This window comes from Heterodontus francisci, chromosome 30 (genome assembly GCF_036365525.1).
Source record: "Heterodontus francisci isolate sHetFra1 chromosome 30, sHetFra1.hap1, whole genome shotgun sequence".
NCBI classification, from domain to species: domain Eukaryota; kingdom Metazoa; phylum Chordata; class Chondrichthyes; order Heterodontiformes; family Heterodontidae; genus Heterodontus; species Heterodontus francisci.
In genome coordinates this window covers 59,014,213-59,040,610 of record NC_090400.1, presented here as the reverse complement: position 1 = coordinate 59,040,610, position 26,398 = coordinate 59,014,213, and the positions used below count along the sequence as shown (strand labels likewise).

The 26,398-nt window shown below is 48.5% G+C and overlaps 1 protein-coding gene across 2 annotated transcripts in view; it reads right to left on the bottom strand.

The window, feature by feature from the left end:
• LOC137346851 (Na(+)/citrate cotransporter-like) overlaps positions 1 to 26,125 on the bottom strand; it is an 81,599-nt gene extending 55,474 nt beyond the window's left edge. Inside the window, exons 1-4 of one of the 2 annotated variants that reach the window (XM_068010792.1) lie at positions 25,970 to 26,125; positions 22,536 to 22,664; positions 21,435 to 21,571; positions 2,078 to 2,292 (exon numbers count right to left, since the gene is read on the bottom strand). In XM_068010792.1, coding sequence (XP_067866893.1) covers positions 2,078 to 2,292; positions 21,435 to 21,571; positions 22,536 to 22,664; positions 25,970 to 26,071 — 583 coding nt within the window. In that variant the 5' untranslated portion in view covers positions 26,072 to 26,125. Of the gene's footprint in view, positions 1 to 2,077; positions 2,293 to 21,434; positions 21,572 to 22,535; positions 22,665 to 25,969 lie in introns of those variants that run through there. The other variant, XM_068010791.1, reaches the window with a different exon arrangement.
• Positions 26,126 to 26,398: the final 273 nt, after the last annotated feature.

Here is a 26,398-nt window from a genome sequence, read left to right as displayed (position 1 = left end):
GCTGTCAGTGTGTCCAGTGGTCACTCTGACCAGTATCGGCAGTTAGTGTGTCCAGTGGTCACTCTGACCAGTATTAGCTGTCAGTGTGTCCAGTGGTCACTCTGACCAGTATCGGCAGTCAGTGTGTCCAGTGGTCACTCTGACCAGTATCGGCAGTCAGTGTGTCCAGTGGTCACTCTGACCAGTATCAACTGTCAGTGTGTTCAGTGGTCACTCTGTCCAGTATCAGCAGTCAGTGTGTCCAGTGGTCACTCTGTCCAGTATCAGCAGTCAGTGTGTCCAGTGGTCACTCTGTCCAGTATCAGCAGTCATTGTGTCCAGTGGTCACTCTGACCAGTATCGGCAGTTAGTGTGTCCAGTGGTCACTCTGACCAGTATTAGCAGTCATTGTGTCCAGTGGTCACTCTGACCAGTATCGGCAGTCAGTGTGTCCAGTGGTCACTCTGACCAGTATCGGCAGTCAGTGTGTCCAGTGGTCACTCTGACCAGTATTAACTGTCAGTGTGTTCAGTGGTCACTCTGTCCAGTATCAGCAGTCAGTGTGTCCAGTGGTCACTCTGTCCAGTATCAGCAGTCATTGTGTCCAGTGGTCACTCTGACCAGTATCGGCAGTCAGTGTGTCCAGTGGTCACTCTGACCAGTATCGGCAGTCAGTGTGTCCAGTGGTCACTCTGTCCAGTATCAGCAGTCAGTGTGTCCAGTGGTCACTCTGTCCAGTATCAGCAGTCAGTGTGTCCAGTGGTCACTCTGACCAGTATCGGCAGTCAGTGTGTCCAGTGGTCACTCTGACCAGTATCAACTGTCAGTGTGTTCAGTGGTCACTCTGTCCAGTATCAGCAGTCAGTGTGTCCAGTGGTCACTCTGTCCAGTATCAGCAGTCAGTGCGTCCAGTGGTCACTCTGTCCAGTATCAGCAGTCATTGTGTCCAGTGGTCACTCTGACCAGTATTAACTGTCAGTGTGTCCAGTGGTCACTCTGTCCAGTATCAGCTGTCAGTGTGTCCAGTGGTCACTCTGACCAGTATCGGCAGTTAGTGTGTCCAGTGGTCACTCTGACCAGTATTAGCTGTCAGTGTGTCCAGTGGTCACTCTGACCAGTATCGGCAGTCAGTGTGTCCAGTGGTCACTCTGACCAGTATCGGCAGTCAGTGTGTCCAGTGGTCACTCTGACCAGTATTAGCTGTCAGTGTGTCCAGTGGTCACTCTGACCAGTATCGGCAGTCAGTGTGTCCAGTGGTCACTCTGACCAGTATCGGCAGTTAGTGTGTCCAGTGGTCACTCTGACCAGTATTCGCTGTCAGTGTGTCCAGTGGTCACTCTGACCAGTATCGGCAGTCAGTGTGTCCAGTGGTCACTCTGACCAGTATCGGCAGTCAGTGTGTCCAGTGGTCACAAGACCAGTATTAGCTGTCAGTGTGTCCAGTGGTCACTCTGACCAGTATCGGCAGTCAGTGTGTCCAGTGGTCACTCTGACCAGTATCGGCAGTTAGTGTGTCCAGTGGTCACTCTGACCAGTATTCGCTGTCAGTGTGTCCAGTGGTCACTCTGACCAGTATCGGCAGTCAGTGTGTCCAGTGGTCACTCTGACCAGTATCGGCAGTCAGTGTGTCCAGTGGTCACTCTGACCAGTATTGGCTGTCATTGTGTTGAGTAGTCACTCTGTTACAGTTAAATCGGGAAGGCAGTGGACTGTGAACAGCTGATTCAGTACATTAACAGACAGCATTTTTTCCCACTTGGACTTTGTTCTCTGACAGCTGAAGACTGTGTGCAGAAGACTGCGATGAGAAGCATGTTCAGCTGCACAACAGGAAACCTAACCCAGGGGCACACTGTTAACCTGGAACCCCAGCTGCGATCAGCTCTGTCACTACGGAGCCAGGACCTGCTGTACCTCTGTGACTCCCTGGTTAGCAGCCTGCTATCCTTGCACCCCTCACAGGGGCACGAACCCCCTAAAACTGCCTCCACTCCCTCCCTGAATGGCTCCTCCTGTACCATGGCCTGGGGAGTTGGAGAAAATAAGGCGAGCAATCTTATTAAAGACATCTTATTGGGAGATTTAATGTACTAGAGACCTGACACGTCCATTTCGTTACTGGAGCTCTTTGTCTCCAGTTCCATTTCGTTCGTGGCACGGCCATTTTCCAGATCCATTTTTTTTGTCTCTGCTTCAGTGCTGCTGAGCTGCTCTAACACGGCCTGTGCGATGGGGACCATCATGGCGGTGGTGGCTGTGTTACTGATCCACATCGAGAGGAAAGCGGTCACAGACATGAACCCCAACATTAACCTGGAAAGGACACAGAACAGAAGAGCATTCAGAGATGCAATAATCCCTCCCTCTGGACATTAATCCATCGAAACCCCTCCCTCTGGATATTAATCCATCGAAACCCCTCCCTCTGGACATTAACCCATTAAAACCCCTCCCTCTGGACATTAATCCATCGAAACCCCTCGCTCAGGACATTAATCCATCAAAACCCCTCCCTCTGGACATTAACCCATCGAAACCCCTCCCTCTGGACATTAACCCATTAAAACCCCTCCCTCTGGACATTAATCCATCGAAACCCCTCCCTCTGGACATTAATCCATCGAAACCCCTCCCTCTGGACATTAATCCATCGAAACCCCTCCCTCTGGACATTAATCCATCGAAACCCCTCCCTCTGGACATTAATCCATCGAAACCCCTCGCTCTGGACATTAATCCATCGAAACCCCTCCCTCTGGACATTAATCCATCGAAACCCCTCGCTCTGGACATTAATCCATCGAAACCCCTCCCTCTGGATATTAATCCATCGAAACCCCTCCCTCTGGACATTAATCCATCGAAACACCTCCCTCTGGACATTAATCCATCGAAACCCCTCCCTCTGGACATTAATCCATCGAAACACCTCCCTCTGGACATTAATCCATCGAAACCCCTCCCTCTGGACATTAACCCATCGAAACCCCTCCCTCTGGACATTAATCCATCGAAACACCTCCCTCTGGACATTAATCCATCGAAACCCCTCCCTCTGGACATTAACCCATCGAAACCCCTCCCTCTGGACATTAACCCATTGAAACCCCTCCCTCTGGACATTAATCCATCGAAACCCCTCCCTCTGGACATTAATCCATCGAAACCCCTCCCTCTGGACATTAATCCATCGAAACCCCTCCCTCTGGACATTAATCCATCAAAACCCCTCATTCTGGACATTAATCCATCGAAACCCCTCGCTCAGGACATTAACCCATCGAAACCCCTCGCTCAGGACATTAACCCATCGAAACCCCTCGCTCAGGACATTAACCCATCGAAACCCCTCGCTCAGGACATTAACCCATCGAAACCCCTCGCTCAGGACATTAATCCATCGAAACCCCTCCCTCTGGACATTAATCCATCGAAACCCCTCCCTCTGGACATTAATCCATCGAAACACCTCCCTCTGGATATTAATCCATCGAAACCCCTCCCTCTGGACATTAATCCATCGAAACCCCTCCCTCTGGACATTAATCCATCGAAACACCTCCCTCTGGACATTAATCCATCGAAACCCCTCCCTCTGGACATTAATCCATCGAAACCCCTCCCTCTGGACATTAATCCATCGAAACCCCTCCCTCTGGACATTAATCCATCGAAACCCCTCGCTCTGGACATTAATCCATCGAAACCCCTCCCTCTGGATATTAATCCATCGAAACCCCTCCCTCTGGACATTAATCCATCGAAACCCCTCCCTCTGGACATTAATCCATCGAAACCCCTCCCTCTGGACATTAATCCATCGAAACCCCTCCCTCTGGACATTAATCCATCGAAACCCCTCCCTCTGGACATTAATCCATCGAAACCCCTCCCTCTGGACATTAATCCATCGAAACCCCTCGCTCTGGACATTAATCCATCGAAACCCCTCCCTCTGGACATTAATCCATCGAAACCCCTCCCTCTGGACATTAATCCATTGAAACCCCTCCCTCTGGACATTAATCCATCGAAACACCTCCCTCTGGATATTAATCCATCGAAACCCCTCCCTCTGGATATTAATCCATCGAAACCCCTCCCTCTGGACATTAATGCATCGAAACCCCTCGCTCTGGACATTAATCCATCGAAACCCCTCCCTCTGGACATTAATCCATCGAAACCCCTCCCTCTGGACATTAATCCATCGAAACCCCTCCCTCTGGACATTAATCCATTGAAACCCCTCCCTCTGGATATTAATCCATCGAAACCCCTCGCTCTGGACATTAATCCATCGAAACCCCTCCCTCTGGACATTAATCCATCGAAACCCCTCCCTCTGGACATTAATCCATCGAAACCCCTCCCTCTGGACATTAATCCATCGAAACCCCTCCCTCTGGACATTAATCCATCAAAACCCCTCATTCTGGACATTAATCCATCGAAACCCCTCGCTCAGGACATTAACCCATCGAAACCCCTCGCTCAGGACATTAACCCATCGAAACCCCTCGCTCAGGACATTAACCCATCGAAACCCCTCCCTCTGGACATTAATCCATCGAAACCCCTCCCTCTGGATATTAATCCATCGAAACCCCTCCCTCTGGACATTAATCCATCGAAACCCCTCCCTCTGGACATTAATCCATCGAAACCCCTCCCTCTGGATATTAATCCATCGAAACACCTCCCTCTGGACATTAATCCATCGAAACCCCTCCCTCTGGACATTAATCCATCGAAACCTCTCCCTCTGGACATTAATCCATCAAAACCCCTCATTCTGGACATTAATCCATCGAAACCCCTCGCTCAGGACATTAATCCATCGAAACCCCTCCCTCTGGACATTAATCCATCAAAACCCCTCATTCTGGACATTAATCCATCGAAACCCCTCGCTCAGGACATTAACCCATCGAAACCCCTCGCTCAGGACATTAACCCATCGAAACCCCTCGCTCAGGACATTAACCCATCGAAACCCCTCGCTCAGGACATTAATCCATCGAAACCCCTCCCTCTGGACATTAATCCATCGAAACCCCTCCCTCTGGACATTAATCCATCGAAACCACTCCCTCTGGACATTAATCCATCGAAACCCCTCCCTCTGGACATTAATCCATCGAAACCCCTCCCTCTGGACATTAATCCATCGAAACCCCTCCCTCTGGACATTAATCCATCGAAACCCCTCCCTCTGGATATTAATCCATCGAAACCCCTCCCTCTGGACATTAATCCATCGAAACCCCTCCCTCTGGACATTAATCCATCGAAACCCCTCCCTCTGGATATTAATCCATCGAAACCCCTCCCTCTGGACATTAATCCATCGAAACCCCTCCCTCTGGATATTAATCCATCGAAACCCCTCCCTCTGGACATTAATCCATCGAAACCCCTCCCTCTGGACATTAATCCATCGAAACCCCTCCCTCTGGACATTAATCCATCGAAACCCCTCCATCTGGACATTAATCCATCGAAACCCCTCCCTCTGGACATTAATCCATCGAAACCCCTCCCTCTGGATATTAATCCATCGAAACCCCTCCCTCTGGACATTAATCCATCGAAACCCCTCCCTCTGGACATTAATCCATTGAAACCCCTCCCTCTGGACATTAACCCATTGAAACCCCTCCCTCTGGACATTAATCCATCAAAACCCCTCATTCTGGACATTAATCCATCGAAACCCCTCCCTCTGGACATTAATCCATCGAAACCCCTCCCTCTGGACATTAATCCATCGAAACCCCTCCCTCTGGACATTAATCCATCGAAACCCCTCCCTCTGGACATTAATCCATCGAAACCCCTCCCTCTGGACATTAATCCATCGAAACCCCTCCCTCTGGACATTAATCCATCGAAACCCCTCCCTCTGGACATTAATCCATCGAAACCCCTCCCTCTGGACATTAATCCATCGAAACCCCTCCCTCTGGACATTAATCCATCGAAACCCCTCCCTCTGGATATTAATCCATCGAAACCCCTCCCTCTGGACATTAATCCATCGAAACCCCTCCCTCTGGACATTAATCCATTGAAACCCCTCCCTCTGGACATTAATCCATCGAAACCCCTCCCTCTGGACATTAATCCATCGAAACCCCTCCCTCTGGACATTAATCCATCGAAACCCCTCCCTCTGGACATTAATCCATCGAAACCCCTCCCTCTGGACATTAATCCATCGAAACCCCTCCCTCTGGATATCAATCCATCGAAACCCCTCCCTCTGGACATTAATCCATCGAAACCCCTCCCTCTGGATATTAATCCATCGAAACCCCTCCCTCTGGACATTAATCCATCAAAACCCCTCATTCTGGACATTAATCCATCGAAACCCCTCCCTCTGGACATTAATCCATCGAAACCCCTCGCTCTGGACATTAATCCATCGAAACCCCTCCCTCTGGACATTAACCCATCGAAACCCCTCGCTCTGGACATTAATCCATCAAAACCCCTCCCTCTGGACATTAACCCATCGAAACCCCTCCCTCTGGATATTAATCCATCGAAACCCCTCGCTCTGGACATTAATCCATCGAAACCCCTCCCTCTGGACATTAACCCATCGAAACCCCTCGCTCTGGACATTAATCCATCAAAACCCCTCCCTCTGGACAGTAACCCATCGAAACCCCTCGCTCTGGACATTAATCCATCGAAACCCCTCCCTCAGGACATTAATCCATCGAAACTCCTCCCTCTGGACATTAATCCATCGACGCCCCTCCCTCTGGACATTAACCCATCGAAACCCCTCCCTCTGGACATTAATCCATCGAAACCCCTCCCTCTGGACATTAATCCATCGACGCCCCTCCCTCTGGACATTAACACATCGAAATCCCTCCCTCTGGACATTAATCCATCGAAACCCCTCCCTCTGGACATTAATCCATCGAAACCCCTCCCTCAGGACATTAACCCATCGAAACCACTCCCTCTGGACATTAATCCATCGAAACCCCTCCCTCTGGACATTAACCCATCGAAACCCCTCCCTCAGGACATTAATCCATCGAAACCCCTCCCTCAGGACATTAACCCATCGAAACCACTCCCTCTGGACATTAACCCATTAAAACCCCTCCCTCTGGACATTAATCCATCGAAACCCCTCCCTCTGGACATTAATCCATCGAAACCCCTCCCTCTGGACATTAATCCATCGAAACCTCTCCCTCTGGACATTAATCCATCGAAACCCCTCCCTCTGGACATTAATCCATCGAAACCCCTCCCTCTGGACATTAATCCATCGAAACCCCTCCCTCTGGACATTATCCCATCGAAACCCCTCCCTCTGGACATTAATCCATCGAAACCCCTCCCTCTGGACATTAATCCATCGAAACCCCTCCCTCTGGACATTAACCCATCGAAACCACTCCCTCTGGACATTAATCCATCGAAACCACTCCCTCTGGACATTAATCCATCGAAACCCCTCGCTCAGGACATTAACCCATCGAAACCCCTCCCTCTGGACATTAATCCATCGAAGCCCCTCCCACTGGACATTAACCCATCGAAACCCCTCCCACTGGACATTAACCCATCAAAACCCCTCCCACTGGACATTAACCCATCGAAACCCCTCCCTCTGGACATTAACCCATTGAAACCCCTCGCTCTGGACATTAATCCATCGAAACCCCTCCCTCTGGACATTAACACATCGAAATCCCTCCCTCTGGACATTAATCCATTGAAACCCCTCCCTCTGGACATTAACACATCGAAATCCCTCCCTCTGGACATTAATCCATCGAAACCCCTCCCTCTGGACATTAATCCATCGAAACCCCTCCCTCTGGACATTAACCCATCGAAACCCCTCCCTCTGGACATTAATCCATCGAAACCCCTCCCTCTGGACATTAACCCATCGACGCCCCTCCCTCTGGACATTAATCCATCGAAACCCCTCCCTCTGGACATTAATCCATTGAAACCCCTCCCTCTGGACATTAACACATCGAAATCCCTCCCTCTGGACATTAATCCATCGAAACCCCTCCCTCTGGACATTAACCCATCGAAACCCCTCCCTCTGGACATTAATCCATCGAAACCCCTCCCTCTGGACATTAACCCATCGACGCCCCTCCCTCTGGACATTAATCCATCGAAACCCCTCCCTTCTGGACATTAATCCATTGAAACCCCTCCCTCTGGACATTAACACATCGAAATCCCTCCCTCTGGACATTAATCCATCGAAACCCCTCCCTCTGGACATTAATCCATCGAAACCCCTCCCTCTGGACATTAATCCATCGAAACCTCTCCCTCTGGACATTAATCCATCGAAATCCCTCCCTCTGGACATTAATCCATCGAAACCCCTCCCTCTGGACATTAATCCATCGAAACCCCTCCCTCTGGACATTAATCCATCGAAACCCCTCCCTCTGGACATTAATCCATCGAAACCCCTCCCTCTGGACATTAATCCATCGAAACCTCTCCCTCTGGACATTAATCCATCGAAACCTCTCCCTCTGGACATTAATCCATCGAAGCCCCTCCCTCTGGACATTAACCCATCGAAACCTCTCCCTCTGGACATTAATCCATCGAAACCTCTCCCTCTGGACATTAATCCATCGAAACCCCTCCCTCTGGACATTAATCCATCGAAACCTCTCCCTCTGGACATTAATCCATCGAAACCTCTCCCTCTGGACATTAATCCATCGAAACCCCTCCCTCTGGACATTAATCCATCGAAGCCCCTCCCTCTGGACATTAACCCATCGAAACCACTCCCTCTGGACATTAATCCATCGAAACCCCTCCCTCTGGACATTAACCCATCGAAACCCCTCCCTCTGGACATTAATCCATCGAAACCACTCCCTCTGGACATTAATCCATCGAAACCCCTCGCTCAGGACATTAACCCATCGAAACCCCTCCCTCTGGATATTAATCCATCGAAACCACTCCCTCTGGACATTAATCCATCGAAACCCCTCGCTCAGGACATTAACCCATCGAAACCCCTCCCTCTGGATATTAATCCATCGAAACCCCTCCCTCTGGACATTAACCCATCGAAACCCCTCCCTCTGGACATTAATCCATCGAAACCACTCCCTCTGGACATTAATCCATCGAAACCCCTCGCTCAGGACATTAACCCATCGAAACCCCTCCCTCTGGACATTAATCCATCGAAATCCCTCCCTCTGGACATTAATCCATCGAAACCCCTCCCTCTGGACATTAATCCATCGAAACCCCTCCCTCTGGACATTAATCCATCGAAACCCCTCCCTCTGGACATTAATCCATCGAAACCCCTCCCTCTGGACATTAATCCATCGAAACCTCTCCCTCTGGACATTAATCCATCGAAACCTCTCCCTCTGGACATTAATCCATCGAAGCCCCTCCCTCTGGACATTAACCCATCGAAACCTCTCCCTCTGGACATTAATCCATCGAAGCCCCTCCCTCTGGACATTAATCCATCGAAACCCCTCCCTCTGGACATTAATCCATCGAAACCCCTCCCTCTGGACATTAATCCATCGAAACCTCTCCCTCTGGACATTAATCCATCGAAACCTCTCCCTCTGGACATTAATCCATCGAAGCCCCTCCCTCTGGACATTAACCCATCGAAACCCCTCCCTCTGGACATTAATCCATCGAAACCCCTCGCTCTGGACATTAATCCATCGAAACCCCTCCCTCTGGATATTAATCCATCGAAACCCCTCCCTCTGGACATTAATCCATTAAAACCCCTCCCTCTGGACATTAATCCATTGAAACCCCTCCCTCTGGACATTAATCCATCGAAACCCCTCCCTCTGGACATTAATCCATCGAAACCCCTCCCTCTGGACATTAATCCATCGAAACCCCTCCCTCTGGACATTAATCCATCGAAGCCCCTCCCTCTGGACATTAATCTATCGAAACCCCTCCCTCTGGACATTAATCCATCGAAGCCCCTCCCTCTGGACATTAATCCATCGAAGCCCCTCCCTCTGGACATTAATCTATCGAAACCCCTCCCACTGGACATTAACCCATCGAAACCCCTCCCTCTGGACATTAACCCATTGAAACCCCTCCCTCTGGACATTAATCCATCGAAACCCCTCCCTCTGGATATTAATCCATCGAAACCCCTCCCTCTGGATATTAATCCATCGAAACCCCTCCCTCTGGACATTAACCCATCGAAACCCCTCCCTCTGGACATTAACCCATCGAAACCCCTCCCTCTGGACATTAACCCATCGAAACCCCTCCCTCTGGACATTATCCCATCGAAACCCCTCCCTCTGGACATTAATCCATCGAAACCCCTCCCTCTGGACATTAATCCATCGAAACCCCTCCCTCTGGACATTAACCCATCGAAACCCCTCCCTCTGGACATTAATCCATCGAAACCCCTCCCTCTGGACATTAACCCATCGAAACCCCTCCCTCTGGACATTAATCCATCGAAACCCCTCCCTCTGGACATTAACCCATCGAAACCCCTCCCTCTGGACATTAATCCATCGAAACCCCTCCCTCTGGACATTAATCCATCGAAACCCCTCCCTCTGGACATTAATCCATCGAAACCCCTCCCTCTGGACATTAATCCATCAAAACCCCTCCCTCTGGACATTAATCCATCGAAACCCCTCCCTCTGGACATTAATCCATCGAAACCCCTCCCTCTGGACATTAATCCATCGAAACCCCTCCCTCTGGACATTAATCCATCGAAACCCCTCCCTCTGGACATTAATCCATCGAAACCCCTCCCTCTGGACATTAATCCATCGAAACCCCTCCCTCTGGACATTAATCCATTGAAACCCCTCCCTCTGGACATTAATCCATCGAAACCCCTCCCTCTGGACATTAATCCATCGAAACCCCTCCCTCTGGACATTAATCCATTGAAACCCCTCCCTCTGGACATTAATCCATTAAAACCCCTCCCTCTGGACATTAATCCATTGAAACCCCTCCCTCTGGACATTAATCCATCGAAACCCCTCCCTCTGGACATTAATCCATCGAAACCCCTCCCTCTGGACATTAATCCATCGAAACCCCTCCCTCTGGACATTAATCCATCGAAGCCCCTCCCTCTGGACATTAATCTATCGAAACCCCTCCCTCTGGACATTAATCCATCGAAGCCCCTCCCTCTGGACATTAATCCATTGAAACCCCTCCCTCTGGAAATTAACCCATCAAAACCCCTCCCTCTGGACATTAATCCATCGAAACCCCTCCCTCTGGACATTAATCCATCGAAACCCCTCCCTCTGGACATTAATCTATCGAAACCCCTCCCTCTGGACATTAATCCATCGAAACCCCTCCCTCTGGAAATTAACCCATCAAAACCCCTCCCTCTGGACATTAATCCATCGAAACCCCTCCCTCTGGACATTAATCTATCGAAACCCCTCCCTCTGGACATTAATCCATCGAAACCCCTCCCTCTGGAAATTAACCCATCAAAACCCCTCCCTCTGGAAATTAACCCATCAAAACCCCTCCCTCTGGACATTAATCCATCGAAACCTCTCCCTCTGGAAATTAACCCATCGAAACCCCTCCCTCTGGACATTAATCCATTAAAACCCCTCCCTCTGGACATTAATCCATCGAAACCTCTCCCTCTGGACATTAATCCATCGAAACCCCTCCCTCTGGACATTAATCCATCGAAGCCCCTCCCTCTGGACATTAATCCATCGAAGCCCCTCCCTCTGGATATTAATCCATCGAAACCCCTCCCTCTGGACATTAATCCATCGAAGCCCCTCCCTCTGGACATTAATCCATTAAAACCCCTCCCTCTGGACATTAATCCATCGAAGCCCCTCCCTCTGGACATTAATCCATCGAAGCCCCTCCCTCTGGACATTAATCCATCGAAACCCCTCCCTCTGGACATTAATCCATCGAAACCCCTCCCTCTGGAAATTAACCCATCAAAACCCCTCCCTCTGGACATTAATCCATCAAAACCCCTCCCTCTGGACATTAATCTATCGAAACCCCTCCCTCTGGACATTAATCCATCGAAACCCCTCCCTCTGGAAATTAACCCATCAAAACCCCTCCCTCTGGAAATTAACCCATCAAAACCCCTCCCTCTGGACATTAATCCATCGAAACCTCTCCCTCTGGAAATTAACCCATCGAAACCCCTCCCTCTGGACATTAATCCATTAAAACCCCTCCCTCTGGACATTAATCCATCGAAACCTCTCCCTCTGGACATTAATCCATCGAAACCCCTCCCTCTGGACATTAATCCATCGAAGCCCCTCCCTCTGGACATTAATCCATCGAAGCCCCTCCCTCTGGATATTAATCCATCGAAACCCCTCCCTCTGGACATTAATCCATCGAAGCCCCTCCCTCTGGACATTAATCCATTAAAACCCCTCCCTCTGGACATTAATCCATCGAAGCCCCTCCCTCTGGACATTAATCCATCGAAGCCCCTCCCTCTGGATATTAATCCATCGAAACCCCTCCCTCTGGACATTAATCCATCGAAACCCCTCCCTCTGGACATTAATCCATTAAAACCCCTCCCTCTGGACATTAATCCATCGAAACCCCTCCCTCTGGACATTAATCCATTAAAACCCCTCCCTCTGGACATTAATCCATCGAAGCCCCTCCCTCTGGACATTAATCTATCGAAACCCCTCCCTCTGGATATTAATCTATCGAAACCCCTCCCTCTGGACATTAATCCATTAAAACCCCTCCCTCTGGACATTAATCCATTAAAACCCCTCCCTCTGGACATTAATCCATCGAAGCCCCTCCCTCTGGACATTAATCCATCGAAACCCCTCCCTCTGGACATTAATCCATTAAAACCCCTCCCTCTGGACATTAATCCATCGAAACCCCTCCCTCTGGACATTAATCCATCGAAACCTCTCCCTCTGGACATTAATCCATCGAAACCCCTCCCTCTGGACATTAATCCATTGAAACCCCTCCCTCTGGACATTAATCCATCGAAACCCCTCCCTCTGGACATTAATCCATCGAAACCCCTCCCTCTGGACATTAATCCATCGAAACCTCTCCCTCTGGACATTAATCCATCGAAACCCCTCCCTCTGGACATTAATCCATCGAAACCTCTCCCTCTGGACATTAATCCATCGAAACCTCTCCCTCTGGACATTAATCCATCGAAACCCCTTCCCTCTGGACATTAATCCATCGAAACCCCTCCCTCTGGACATTAATCCATCGAAACCTCTCCCTCTGGACATTAATCCATCGAAACCCCTCCCTCTGGACATTAATCCATTGAAACCCCTCCCTCTGGACATTAATCCATCGAAACCCCTCCCTCTGGACATTAATCCATCGAAACCCCTCCCTCTGGACATTAATCCATCGAAACCTCTCCCTCTGGACATTAATCCATCGAAACCTCTCCCTCTGGACATTAATCCATCGAAACCTCTCCCTCTGGACATTAATCCATCGAAACCTCTCCCTCTGGACATTAATCCATCGAAACCTCTCCCTCTGGACATTAATCCATCGAAACCCCTCCCTCTGGACATTAATCCATCGAAACCTCTCCCTCTGGACATTAATCCATCGAAACCCCTCCCTCTGGACATTAATCCATTAAAACCCCTCCCTCTGGACATTAATCCATCGAAGCCCCTCCCTCTGGACATTAATCCATCGAAGCCCCTCCCTCTGGATATTAATCCATCGAAACCCCTCCCTCTGGACATTAATCCATCGAAGCCCCTCCCTCTGGACATTAATCTATCGAAACCCCTCCCTCTGGATATTAATCTATCGAAACCCCTCCCTCTGGACATTAATCCATTAAAACCCCTCCCTCTGGACATTAATCCATTAAAACCCCTCCCTCTGGACATTAATCCATCGAAGCCCCTCCCTCTGGACATTAATCCATCGAAACCCCTCCCTCTGGACATTAATCCATCGAAACCCCTCCCTCTGGACATTAATCCATCGAAACCCCTCCCTCTGGACATTAATCCATTAAAACCCCTCCCTCTGGACATTAATCCATCGAAGCCCCTCCCTCTGGACATTAATCCATCGAAGCCCCTCCCTCTGGATATTAATCCATCGAAACCCCTCCCTCTGGACATTAATCCATCGAAACCTCTCCCTCTGGACATTAATCCATCGAAACCCCTCCCTCTGGACATTAATCCATTAAAACCCCTCCCTCTGGACATTAATCCATCGAAGCCCCTCCCTCTGGACATTAATCTATCGAAACCCCTCCCTCTGGATATTAATCCATCGAAACCCCTCCCTCTGGACATTAATCCATCGAAACCCCTCCCTCTGGACATTAATCCATTAAAATCCCTCCCTCTGGACATTAATCTATCGAAACCCCTCCCTCTGGACATTAATCCATCGAAGCCCCTCCCTCTGGACATTAATCTATCGAAACCCCTCCCTCTGGACATTAATCCATCGAAACCCCTCCCTCTGGACATTAATCTATCGAAACCCCTCCCTCTGGACATTAATCCATCGAAACCCCTCCCTCTGGACATTAATCCATCGAAACCCCTCCCTCTGGACATTAATCCATCGAAACCCCTCCCTCTGGACATTAATCCATCGAAGCCCCTCCCTCTGGACATTAATCTATCGAAACCCCTCCCTCTGGACATTAATCCATTGAAACCCCTCCCTCTGGACATTAATCTATCGAAGCCCCTCCCTCTGGACATTAATCCATCGAAACCCCTCCCTCTGGACATTAATCCATCGAAACCCCTCCCTCTGGACATTAATCCATCGAAGCCCCTCCCTCTGGACATTAATCTATCGAAACCCCTCCCTCTGGACATTAATCCATTGAAACCCCTCCCTCTGGACATTAATCTATCGAAGCCCCTCCCTCTGGACATTAATCCATCGAAACCCCTCCCTCTGGACATTAATCCATCGAAACCCCTCCCTCTGGACATTAATCCATTAAAATCCCTCCCTCTGGACATTAATCCATTGAAACCCCTCCCTCTGGACATTAATCCATTAAAACCCCTCCCTCTGGACATTAATCCATCGAAGCCCCTCCCTCTGGATATTAATCCATTAAAATCCCTCCCTCTGGACATTAATCCATCGAAACCCCTCCCTCTGGACATTAATCCATTGAAACCCCTCCCTCTGGACATTAATCTATCGAAACCCCTCCCTCTGGACATTAATCTATCGAAACCCCTCCCTCTGGACATTAATCCATCGAAACCCCTCCCTCTGGACATTAATCCATCGAAACCCCTCCCTCTGGACATTAATCCATCGAAACCCCTCCCTCTGGACATTAATCCATCGAAACCCCTCCCTCTGGACATTAATCCATCGAAACCCCTCCCTCTGGACATTAATCCATCGAAACCCCTCCCTCTGGACATTAATCTATCGAAACCCCTCCCTCTGGACATTAATCCATCGAAACCCCTCCCTCTGGACATTAATCCATCGAAACCCCTCCCTCTGGACATTAATCCATCGAAGCCCCTCCCTCTGGACATTAATCTATCGAAACCCCTCCCTCTGGACATTAATCCATTGAAACCCCTCCCTCTGGACATTAATCCATCGAAACCCCTCCCTCTGGACATTAATCCATCGAAAACCCCTCCCTCTGGACATTAATCCATCGAAACCCCTCCCTCTGGACATTAATCTATCGAAACCCCTCCCTCTGGACATTAATCCATCGAAACCCCTCCCTCTGGACATTAATCCATCGAAACCCCTCCCTCTGGACATTAATCTATCGAAACCCCTCCCTCTGGACATTAATCCATCGAAACCCCTCCCTCTGGACATTAATCCATCGAAACCCCTCCCTCTGGACATTAATCCATCGAAACCCCTCCCTCTGGACATTAATCCATCGAAACCCCTCCCTCTGGACATTAATCCATCGAAACCCCTCCCTCTGGACATTAATCTATCGAAACCCCTCCCTCTGGACATTAATCCATCGAAACCCCTCCCTCTGGACATTAATCCATCGAAACCCCTCCCTCTGGACATTAATCTATCGAAACCCCTCCCTCTGGACATTAATCCATCGAAACCCCTCCCTCTGGACATTAATCCATCGAAACCCCTCCCTCTGGACATTAATCTATCGAAACCCCTCCCTCTGGACATTAATCCATCGAAACCCCTCCCTCTGGACATTAATCCATCGAAACCCCTCCCTCTGGACATTAATCCATTGAAACCCCTCCCTCTGGACATTAATCCATTAAAACCCCTCGCTCTGGACATTAATCCATCGAAACCCCTCCCTCTGGACATTAATCCATCGAAACCCCTCCCTCTGGACATTAATCCATTAAAACCCCTCCCTCTGGACATTAATCCATCGAAACCCCTCCCTCTGGACATTAATCCATTGAAACCCCTCCCTCTGGACATTAATCCATTAAAACCCCTCCCTCTGGACATTAATCCATCGAAGCCCCTCCCTCTGGATATTAATCCATTAAAATCCCTCCCTCTGGACATTAATCCATCGAAACCCCTCCCTCTGGACATTAATCCATTGAAACCCCTCCCTCTGGACATTAATCCATTGAAACCCCTCCCTCTGGACATTAATCCATCGAAACCCCTCCCTCTGGACATTAATCCATCGAAACCCCTCCCTCTGGACATTAATCCATTGAAACCCCTCCCTCTGGACATTAATCCATTGAAACCCCTCCCTCTGGACATTAATCCATCGAAACCCCTCCCTCTGGACATTAATCCATCGAAACCCCTCCCTCTGGACATTAATCCATCGAAACCCCTCCCTCTGGACATTAATCCATTGAAACCCCTCCCTCTGGACATTAATCCATTGAAACCCCTCCCTCTGGACATTAATCCATTGAAACCCCTCCCTCTGGACATTAATCCATTGAAACCCCTCCCTCTGGACATTAATCCATTGAAACCCCTCCCTCTGGACATTAATCCATCGAAACCCCTCCCTCTGGACATTAATCCATTGAAACCCCTCCCTCTGGACATTAATCCATTGAAACCCCTCCCTCTGGACATTAATCCATTAAAACCCCTCGCTCTGGACATTAATCCATCGAAACCCCTCCCTCTGGACATTAATCCATTAAAACCCCTCGCTCTGGACATTAATCCATCGAAACCCCTCCCTCTGGACATTAATCTATCGAAACCCCTCCCTCTGGACATTAATCCATCGAAACCCCTCCCTCTGGACATTAATCCATCGAAACCCCTCCCTCTGGACATTAATCCATTAAAACCCCTCCCTCTGGACATTAATCCATCGAAGCCCCTCCCTCTGGATATTAATCCATTAAAATCCCTCCCTCTGGACATTAATCCATCGAAACCCCTCCCTCTGGACATTAATCCATTGAAACCCCTCCCTCTGGACATTAATCCATTAAAACCCCTCCCTCTGGACATTAATCCATTGAAACCCCTCCCTCTGGACATTAATCCATTGAAACCCCTCCCTCTGGACATTAATCCATTGAAACCCCTCCCTCTGGACATTAATCCATCGAAACCCCTCCCTCTGGACATTAATCCATCGAAACCCCTCCCTCTGGACATTAATCCATTGAAACCCCCTCCCTCTGGACATTAATCCATTGAAACCCCTCCCTCTGGACATTAATCCATCGAAACCCCTCCCTCTGGACATTAATCCATCGAAACCCCTCCCTCTGGACATTAATCCATTGAAACCCCTCCCTCTGGACATTAATCCATTAAAACCCCTCGCTCTGGACATTAATCCATTGAAACCCCTCCCTCTGGACATTAATCCATTAAAACCCCTCGCTCTGGACATTAATCCATCGAAACCCCTCCCTCTGGACATTAATCCATCGAAACCCCTCCCTCTGGACATTAATCCATCGAAACCCCTCCCTCTGGACATTAATCCATCGAAACCCCTCCCTCTGGACATTAATCCATCGAAACCCCTCCCTCTGGACATTAATCCATTAAAACCCCTCGCTCTGGACATTAATCCATTGAAACCCCTCGCTCTGGACATTAATCCATCGAAACCCCTCCCTCTGGACATTAATCCATCGAAACCCCTCCCTCTGGACATTAATCCATTAAAACCCCTCGCTCTGGACATTAATCCATTGAAACCCCTCGCTCTGGACATTAATCCATCGAAACCCCTCCCTCTGGACATTAATCCATTGAAACCCCTCCCTCAGGACATTAATCCATTGAAACCCCTCCCTCTGGACATTAATCCATTAAAACCCCTCCCTCTGGACATTAATCCATTAAAACCCCTCCCTCTGGACATTAATCCATTAAAACCCCTCCCTCTGGACATTAATCCATTAAAACCCCTCCCTCTGGACATTAATCCATCGAAACCCCTCCCTCTGGACATTAATCCATCGAAACCCCTCCCTCTGGACATTAACCCATCGAAACCCCTCCCTCTGGACATTAATCCATCGAAGCCCCTCCCTCTGGACATTAATCCATCAAAACCCCTCCCTCTGGACATTAATCCATTGAAACCCCTCCCTCTGGACATTAATCCATCGAAACCCCTCCCTCTGGACATTAATCCATCGAAACCCCTCCCTCTGGACATTAATCCATCGAAACCCCTCCCTCTGGACATTAATCCATTAAAACCCCTCCCTCTGGACATTAATCCATCGAAGCCCCTCCCTCTGGACATTAATCCATCGAAACCCCTCCCTCTGGACATTAATCCATCGAAACCCCTCCCTCTGGACATTAATCCATCGAAACCCCTCCCTCTGGATATTAATCCATCGAAACCCCTCCCTCAGGACATTAATCCATCGAAACCCCTCCCTCTGGACATTAATCCATCGAAACCCCTCCCTCTGTACATTAACCCATCGTAGCCCCTCCCTCTGGACATTAATCCATTGAAACCCCTCCCTCTGGACATTAATCCATCGAAACCCCTCCCTCAGGACATTAATCCATCGAAACCCCTCCCTCTGGACATTAATCCATTGAAACCCCTCCCTCTGGACATTAATCCATTGAAACCCCTCCCTCTGGACATTAATCCATTGAAACCCCTCCCTCTGGACATTAATCCATCGAAACCCCTCCCTCAGGACATTAATCCATTGAAACCCCTCCCTCAGGACATTAATCCATCGAAACCCCTCCCTCTGTACATTAACCCATCGTAGCCCCTCCCTCTGGACATTAATCCATTGAAACCCCTCCCTCTGGACATTAATCCATTAAAACCCCTCCCTCTGGACATTAATCCATTAAAACCCCTCCCTCTGGACATTAATCCATTGAAACCCCTCCCTCTGGACATTAATCCATTGAAACCCCTCCCTCTGGACATTAATCCATCGAAACCCCTCCCTCTGGACATTAATCCATCGAAACCCCTCCCTCTGGATATTAATCCATCGAAACCCCTCCCTCTGGACATTAATCCATCGAAACCCCTCCCTCTGGATATTAATCCATCGAAACCCCTCCCTCTGGACATTAATCCATCGAAACCCCTCCCTCTGGATATTAATCCATCGAAACCCCTCCCTCTGGATATTAATCCATCGAAACCCCTCCCTCAGGACATTAATCCATCGAAACCCCTCCCTCTGGACATTAATCCATCGAAACCCCTCCCTCTGGACATTAATCCATTGAAACCCCTCCCTCTGGACATTAATCCATCGACGCCCCTCCCTCTGGACATTAATCCATCGAAGCCCCTCGCTCTGGACATTAATCCATCGAAACCCCTCCCTCAGGACATTAATCCATCGAAACCCCTCCCTCTGGACATTAATCCATCGAAACCCCTCCCTCTGGACATTAATCCATTGAAACCCCTCCCTCTGGACATTAATCCATCGACGCCCCTCCCTCTGGACATTAATCCATCGAAGCCCCTCGCTCTGGACATTAATCCATCGAAACCCCTCCCTCTGGACATTAATCCATCGAAACCCCTCCCTCTGGATATTAATCCATTGAAACCCCTCCCTCTGGACATTAATCCATCGAAACCCCTCCCTCTGGACATTAACCCATCGAAGCCCCTCCCTCTGGACATTAACCCATTAAAACCCCTCCCTCTGGACATTAATCCATCGAAACCCCTCCCTCTGGACATTAATCCATTAAAACCCCTCCCTCTGGACATTAATTCATTGAAACCCCTCCCTCTGGACATTAACCCATTAAAACTCCTCCCTCTGGACATTAATCCATCGAAACCCCTCCCTCTGGACATTAATCCATCGAAACCCCTCCCTCTGGTCATTAACCCATTAAAACCCCTCCCTCTGGACATTAATCCATCGAAACCCCTCCCTCTGGACATTAATCCATCGAAACCCCTCCCTCTGGACATTAATCCATCGAAACCCCTCCCTCTGGACATTAATCCATCGAAACCCCTCCCTCTGGACATTAATCCATCGAAACCCCTCCCTCTGGTCATTAACCCATTAAAACCCCTCCCTCTGGACATTAATCCATCGAATCCCCTCCCTCTGGACATTAATCCATCGAAACCCCTCCCTCTGGACATTAATCCATCGAAACCCCTCCCTCTGGTCATTAACCCATTAAAACCCCTCCCTCTGGACATTAATCCATCGAATCCCCTCCCTCTGGACATTAATCCATCGAAACCCCTCCCTCTGGACATTAATCCATCGAAACCCCTCCCTCTGGACATTAATCCATCGAAACCCCTCCCTCTGGACATTAACCCATTGAAACCCCTCCCTCTGGACATTAACCCATCGAAACCCCTCCCTCTGGACATTAATCCATCGAATCCCCTCCCTCTGGACATTAATCCATCGAAACCCCTCCCTCTGGACATTAATCCATTGAAACCCCTCCCTCTGGACGTTAATCCATCGAAACCCCTCCCTCTGGACATTAACCCATTGAAACCCCTCCCTCTGGACATTAATCGATCGAAGCCCCTCCCTCTGCACATTAATCCATCGAAATCCCTCCCTCTGGACATTAACTCTCCAATGAAGTTCATCTCTGATGCAGAAGGGGAAAAACAGCCTTGTCCACATGTGTGTGCTAAAACATCTTGTGTTGTGTGCTCTAAGCCTGGACCTCAAACAGATTGGACATGTCTAAAATTCACCAACATTGCTTCAGGCTTTTCGAAGCTGAAGCTTATCGCTCCTTCTCTCAGCCACCCCCACCAACACACCTTGAATATTTAACATCTACAGGATATGACATTGTCCTTGATTATCTTGGCTAGAGAATTGCTTCCTGTCCTGTTCTCCAGCTTTCTAATGCTATGCAGTGCTCTGTGCTTGATGTCAACTGTAACACAACTGAACAAAGGATGGAAGAAGCCTTACAGAGCCGGCTTGACGCCCACAATGAGGAGGGCTTTCAGTGCGATGCGTTTGTGAAGGTTCCAGTATTCGATAGCTACGGCCACCATTAGTCCACCAAGGAACAGGACATTGGTGTCCTTCAGGTACTGCATACACACCTGTAACAGAAAGAACACAGCAGTAAAACATCACAGTGAGCCATATGGGTGTATGTCCTCCCTCCTGAGGTGAGCACCTCTCTGCATTGCCAAGACCTAGAGTGAGGCGAGTTACAGCCAGCAATGTCCATTCACACTGTGACTGCTAGCTCTGTGCCTCTGGCCAGTGTAGGGTGCAGGAAGGTTGGCAGTGAACAGCTCTGTAGAGAAACCCTTCTGATTGGCTGTAAACCAATTTTTCAGAGAGTTTGGGAAAGGTAGGGCATCATTGAGGTGACATGGTCAATCCTTTGTTAAGAGTTTTAGATGATATTGGGCTCTAAACTAACCAATCAGCTGCCAGATTATCACTGCTCAGGAGAAAGGTGAAGATTATATTGTGTCTGATTGCTACAGTCATTGTGTCGGCTTGTTACAGTCATTGTGTCTGATTGCTACAGTCATTGTGTCGGATTGTTACAGTCATTGTGTCTGACTGTTACAGTCATTGTGTCTGATTGCTACAGTCATTGTGTCGGTTTGTTACAGTCATTGTGTCGGATTGTTACAGTCATTGTGGCTGATTGCTACAGTCATTGTGTCGGATTGTTACAGTCATTGTGTCTGATTGTTACAGTCATTGTGTCTGATCGTTAGTAATTGTGTCTGATTTTTACAGCCATTGTGTCTGATTTTTACAGCCATTGTGTCTGATTGTTACAGTCATTGTGTCTGATTGCTACAGTCATTGTGTCTGATTGTTACACTCATTGTTTCTGATTGTTACACTCATTGTTTCTGATTGTTACACTCATTGTGTCTGATTGTTACACTCATTGTGTCTGATTGTTACACTCATTGTGTCTGATTGTTCCAGTCATTGTTTCTGATTGTTACAGTCTTGTTTCTCTAGAACCTTTAAAGCTTTTATTCTCAATGTTGCTGAAGTGATTTTGGAGACAACAGTGTTGATGCTGAAGCTTACTTGCTTAGATGGCATGATTCCAAACGTTGGGAAGAGTAAAATGGGAATGATGGCGGTGACAGCCAGAGGGATAACCTCAGTGCACCAATACACAGCCATCAGAAGCACAATAAATCCACAATAGGCTTCCTGTAGGAGAGAGAAACAAAAATCAGATCAGCAGGCATCCCCTAGTCATGAGAACAACAACAACCTATATCTATATAGTGCCTATAACGTAATAAAATGTCCCAAGGTATTTCACTGGAGCATTATACAACAAAATTTGACACCGAGCCACATAAGGTGATATTAGAGAAGATGGTTGAAAGCTTTGGTCAGTGATAGGTTTGAAGGAGTGTCTTAAAGGAGGAGAGCGATAGAGCATGGCTACCTGACCCCAATCCAACGGGACCTGACGACATGTGTCAGGTTCGGGTCGGGTCGGGTCGCTCTTCCGGGTCTGGCATTCGGGCTCGGGTTAGGTCGGGTCAGACACACTCTATCACCACCTCCGGTACATGGCTCCAATCTTAATGTACTTTTTAAACAACTTTTCAAGTCCAGTTCTACTTTTTGTTGCTTATCTGCACAAGCTTAAAAAGTGAAAAACGGAAGCTAGGTTAACTGAACATTCCGGTGGTCGGGTTGGGCGCGGGTAAAAATGAAAGGACTCAGGCCGGGTCAGGAATGTGGTTTTGTCGGGCTCAGGTCAGGTTTCATTTGCAGACCCGAGCTGAGAGAGAGAGCCGGAGAGGTTTCAGGAGAGAATTCCAGAACTTAGTAGTTGGAGGCACAGCCACCAATGGTAGAATGATTAAAATCAGGGATGCACAAGAGGCTAGAATTAGAGGACACAGAGATTTTGGAGGGATGTGGATCTGGAGGAGATTAAAGAGAGAGGAAGGGCCAAGGTCATGGAGGAATTTGAAAACACGGATGAGAATTTTAAAATCAAGATGTTCCTTGACCGGGAGCCTCTGTAGGTAAGTGAGCAAGGTGGGGAAGGGGTACGGGATTTGGTGTGAGTTAGGACACAGGCAGCAGAATTTTGGATGACCTCAGGTTTACGGGGAATGGAATGTGGGAGACCATCCAGAAAAAAGCTGGAATAGTTGATGGAAACAGAATTCAAGCTGGAATCAGTGCTCAACCTTCATCTGAACATGAGCTCCCCCTCCCACTGAACAAGAAAATGGTTGGTTCCTCCCACCCCTCCTCTCCGGGAAATGCAACATGCTGGAGTACATGTCAACAGGTTGCAGACAGCCAAGTGGGTAACTGGAAGGTCATGGCGGCCTGGTAGTCATGGCACTGGACGAGCAACCCAGACATTGTCAATTTAAGTCCCACTGTGACACATTGTGAATTCAATGGGGAGGGGGGTGTTTTAATCCCTAAGGATGGAAATATGATCATAGAAACTGATAAATTGTTCTAAAAACCCACCAAGGTCACTAATGTCCTTTACTGGAGGGTAACAGCCACCCCTGCCTGGTCTAGCCTATATGTGACTCCAATCCCACACTGTCTTGACTCTTTCTACCCTCAGGGACATTCTAGTAATGGGTAATAGATTCTGCCTTGATAGGACCACCCACATCCCGAGAACACAGAAGAAGAATGACCACTCTTTATGGATAAGCGGAGTCAGCAGCTATAGCAGTTATTTGAAGAGAATCTGTGCAGGTAAACTAGAACTTAGAAATTGCTGGAGAACAAAAAAAATCCATGGTCCATCTGGTCTGCCTTCTAGTCGGATGTTACAACAATAACTGAGTTATTGACCAATCGCAGTGATCAATCTCTATCAATGAGTCGACAACAGATCTGACATGAGATGAGGAAAATCCCCAGTGATGGAGAGTTTTGTGAACTATCGGTCCAAAATCGCCTGTTCCTCCCGAGCTCCACTCAGCACACGCCATTTCTCCAATTACTGGAATACTGGATCCTAAAATGTTATTTTCGGAAAGAAATCTATCTGATTTTCATGTCTGTAAACCTCTTTCTTGCTTGGGAGTCTGTTCCTTTGATCAACCACTCACTGAAATATTGGCTCTACTACAGTGGGATTTCTGAACAGGTAGGAGGCATTGAAAAGGGAATCAGACAGTTAGCTGAAAAGGAAGAATGTGCAGGGTTACGGGGAGAAGGCAGGGGAATGGCACTAGGTGATTGCTCATTTGGAGAGCTAGTTCAGGCACGATGGGCTGAATGGCCTCCTTCTGCGCTGTAATAATTCTGTGATTCTGTGATAAGGGAACTGGGGCAGAGATCAGAGGGAGAGATGGGGGCAAGAGAGTGATCCCAGGGGGTGTCAGGGATTACAGTAGGGAAGGAATTGCAAAGGAGAAAGATCACAGGGGAGAGATCACAGGGACAGATATCGAAGGAACAGAGATTGCAGGGAGTGAGATCGTGGGGAGTGGGATCACAGGAAGACAGATCATGAGGAGAGAAATCATGGAGAGAGACATCACGGGGAGGGACAATAATGGGGAAAGACCAAATGTGGGGAAATGGAGATTATGGGGCAAAGAGAGATGGCAGGAAAGAGAAATCGCAGGGGAGACGGACCCTGGAACAAGAGAGATCAAAGCAGGGGAGATACACCACAATCAGCCCACAAGCAGTGCTGGAAAAACATTGAACCTGCTGCAGCCAGCAGATTCGCAAACCCTGAGAAACCCCCTCTCACAGCTGCTAATCCATCTGAGGCGTGCAGCCTCATTTAAATATTACAATTACTGACTGACCTTTCAAGAGCAGGATAATTGTCAGATCCCAAACCTGCCCTAGAAGTGGTGCAGTCACAGGAGATTCCCGTTTTTTGAATTTTAACCCCCTGCCCAACCCTCTCCCAGTTGTTGCAGGAAGGTTGAAATGACCCCATGATGATGTTACACAGTGTGATTCTGTCCCACTCTCTCCAGCACAGTCCTAAACTGTCGAATCCCTTCAAACCCTGTTACCAGCACGGGAGAAAATCTTCAGAAGCCAAGTGACCTCACCACCAGATATTCCACTGCATTAATAAGCATCGCTGTGGAAACATGGTCAAAGTGACAACAACAACCCTTGAAGCAACAGGGAAGGGAGTGGGATTGGGAGGGAAGAGTTGAGGGAGATTAGCAAAGAACATTGTCTTGGGACATCTGCCAAAAGTTCAATGGAGCCAGCCCGACCACACAAGGACCCTGCTTGGATCAAATAAATAACCAGTGCAATTCCGCAGCTCCTTTTTGAAGCACTTTGCAATTCACAAACATTCAGAGAAAAACCTCCTTTCACCATTTCCAAAACTGCTCCCGAAACTTGTTCATTTCACACACACACATTTTCATTCTGTTTTTCCATCTAATTTGCTAGTTTTTTTTAAAAACAGTTTAAAGTTGTTTCTAGCTATAGTTTGATAGTCTGGTTAGAGGCTTGGAGGTGGAAATGAGACTTACTGTGGTTTTTCCAACGATGGGTAAAGGCATGAAGAGCAGCACCGGGAGGATGAGCAGGAGGGGGTTCCGGTAATACCGAAGTGGTTTTAGACAAGGTAACATTGTGATGGTGACAGTTCTCAGACTCTCAGTCTCTGCACTCTCACCGACTGACTGTTCATTCCAGTGTTCACCAGCTGAAAAAAAATTACTGTTCACTCTCCGCCAGCCGCTGATCCCAGGAGTTGAGTAAACTCGGTTTAACACCAACCTGCGGCGTCTCTGGAAGAGCTGGTGACGCTGGGAGGGTGAATATTACTCCCATTAATTACCGCTCATCACAGCGAGCGCTTCAACTCTCTGTCCACATAACTATCAGACCTGTCAGCAGCCTTCATATTCACTGCCCCCGATCTCAGACAGGCAAAATACCCCTAAATCAGGCAAAAT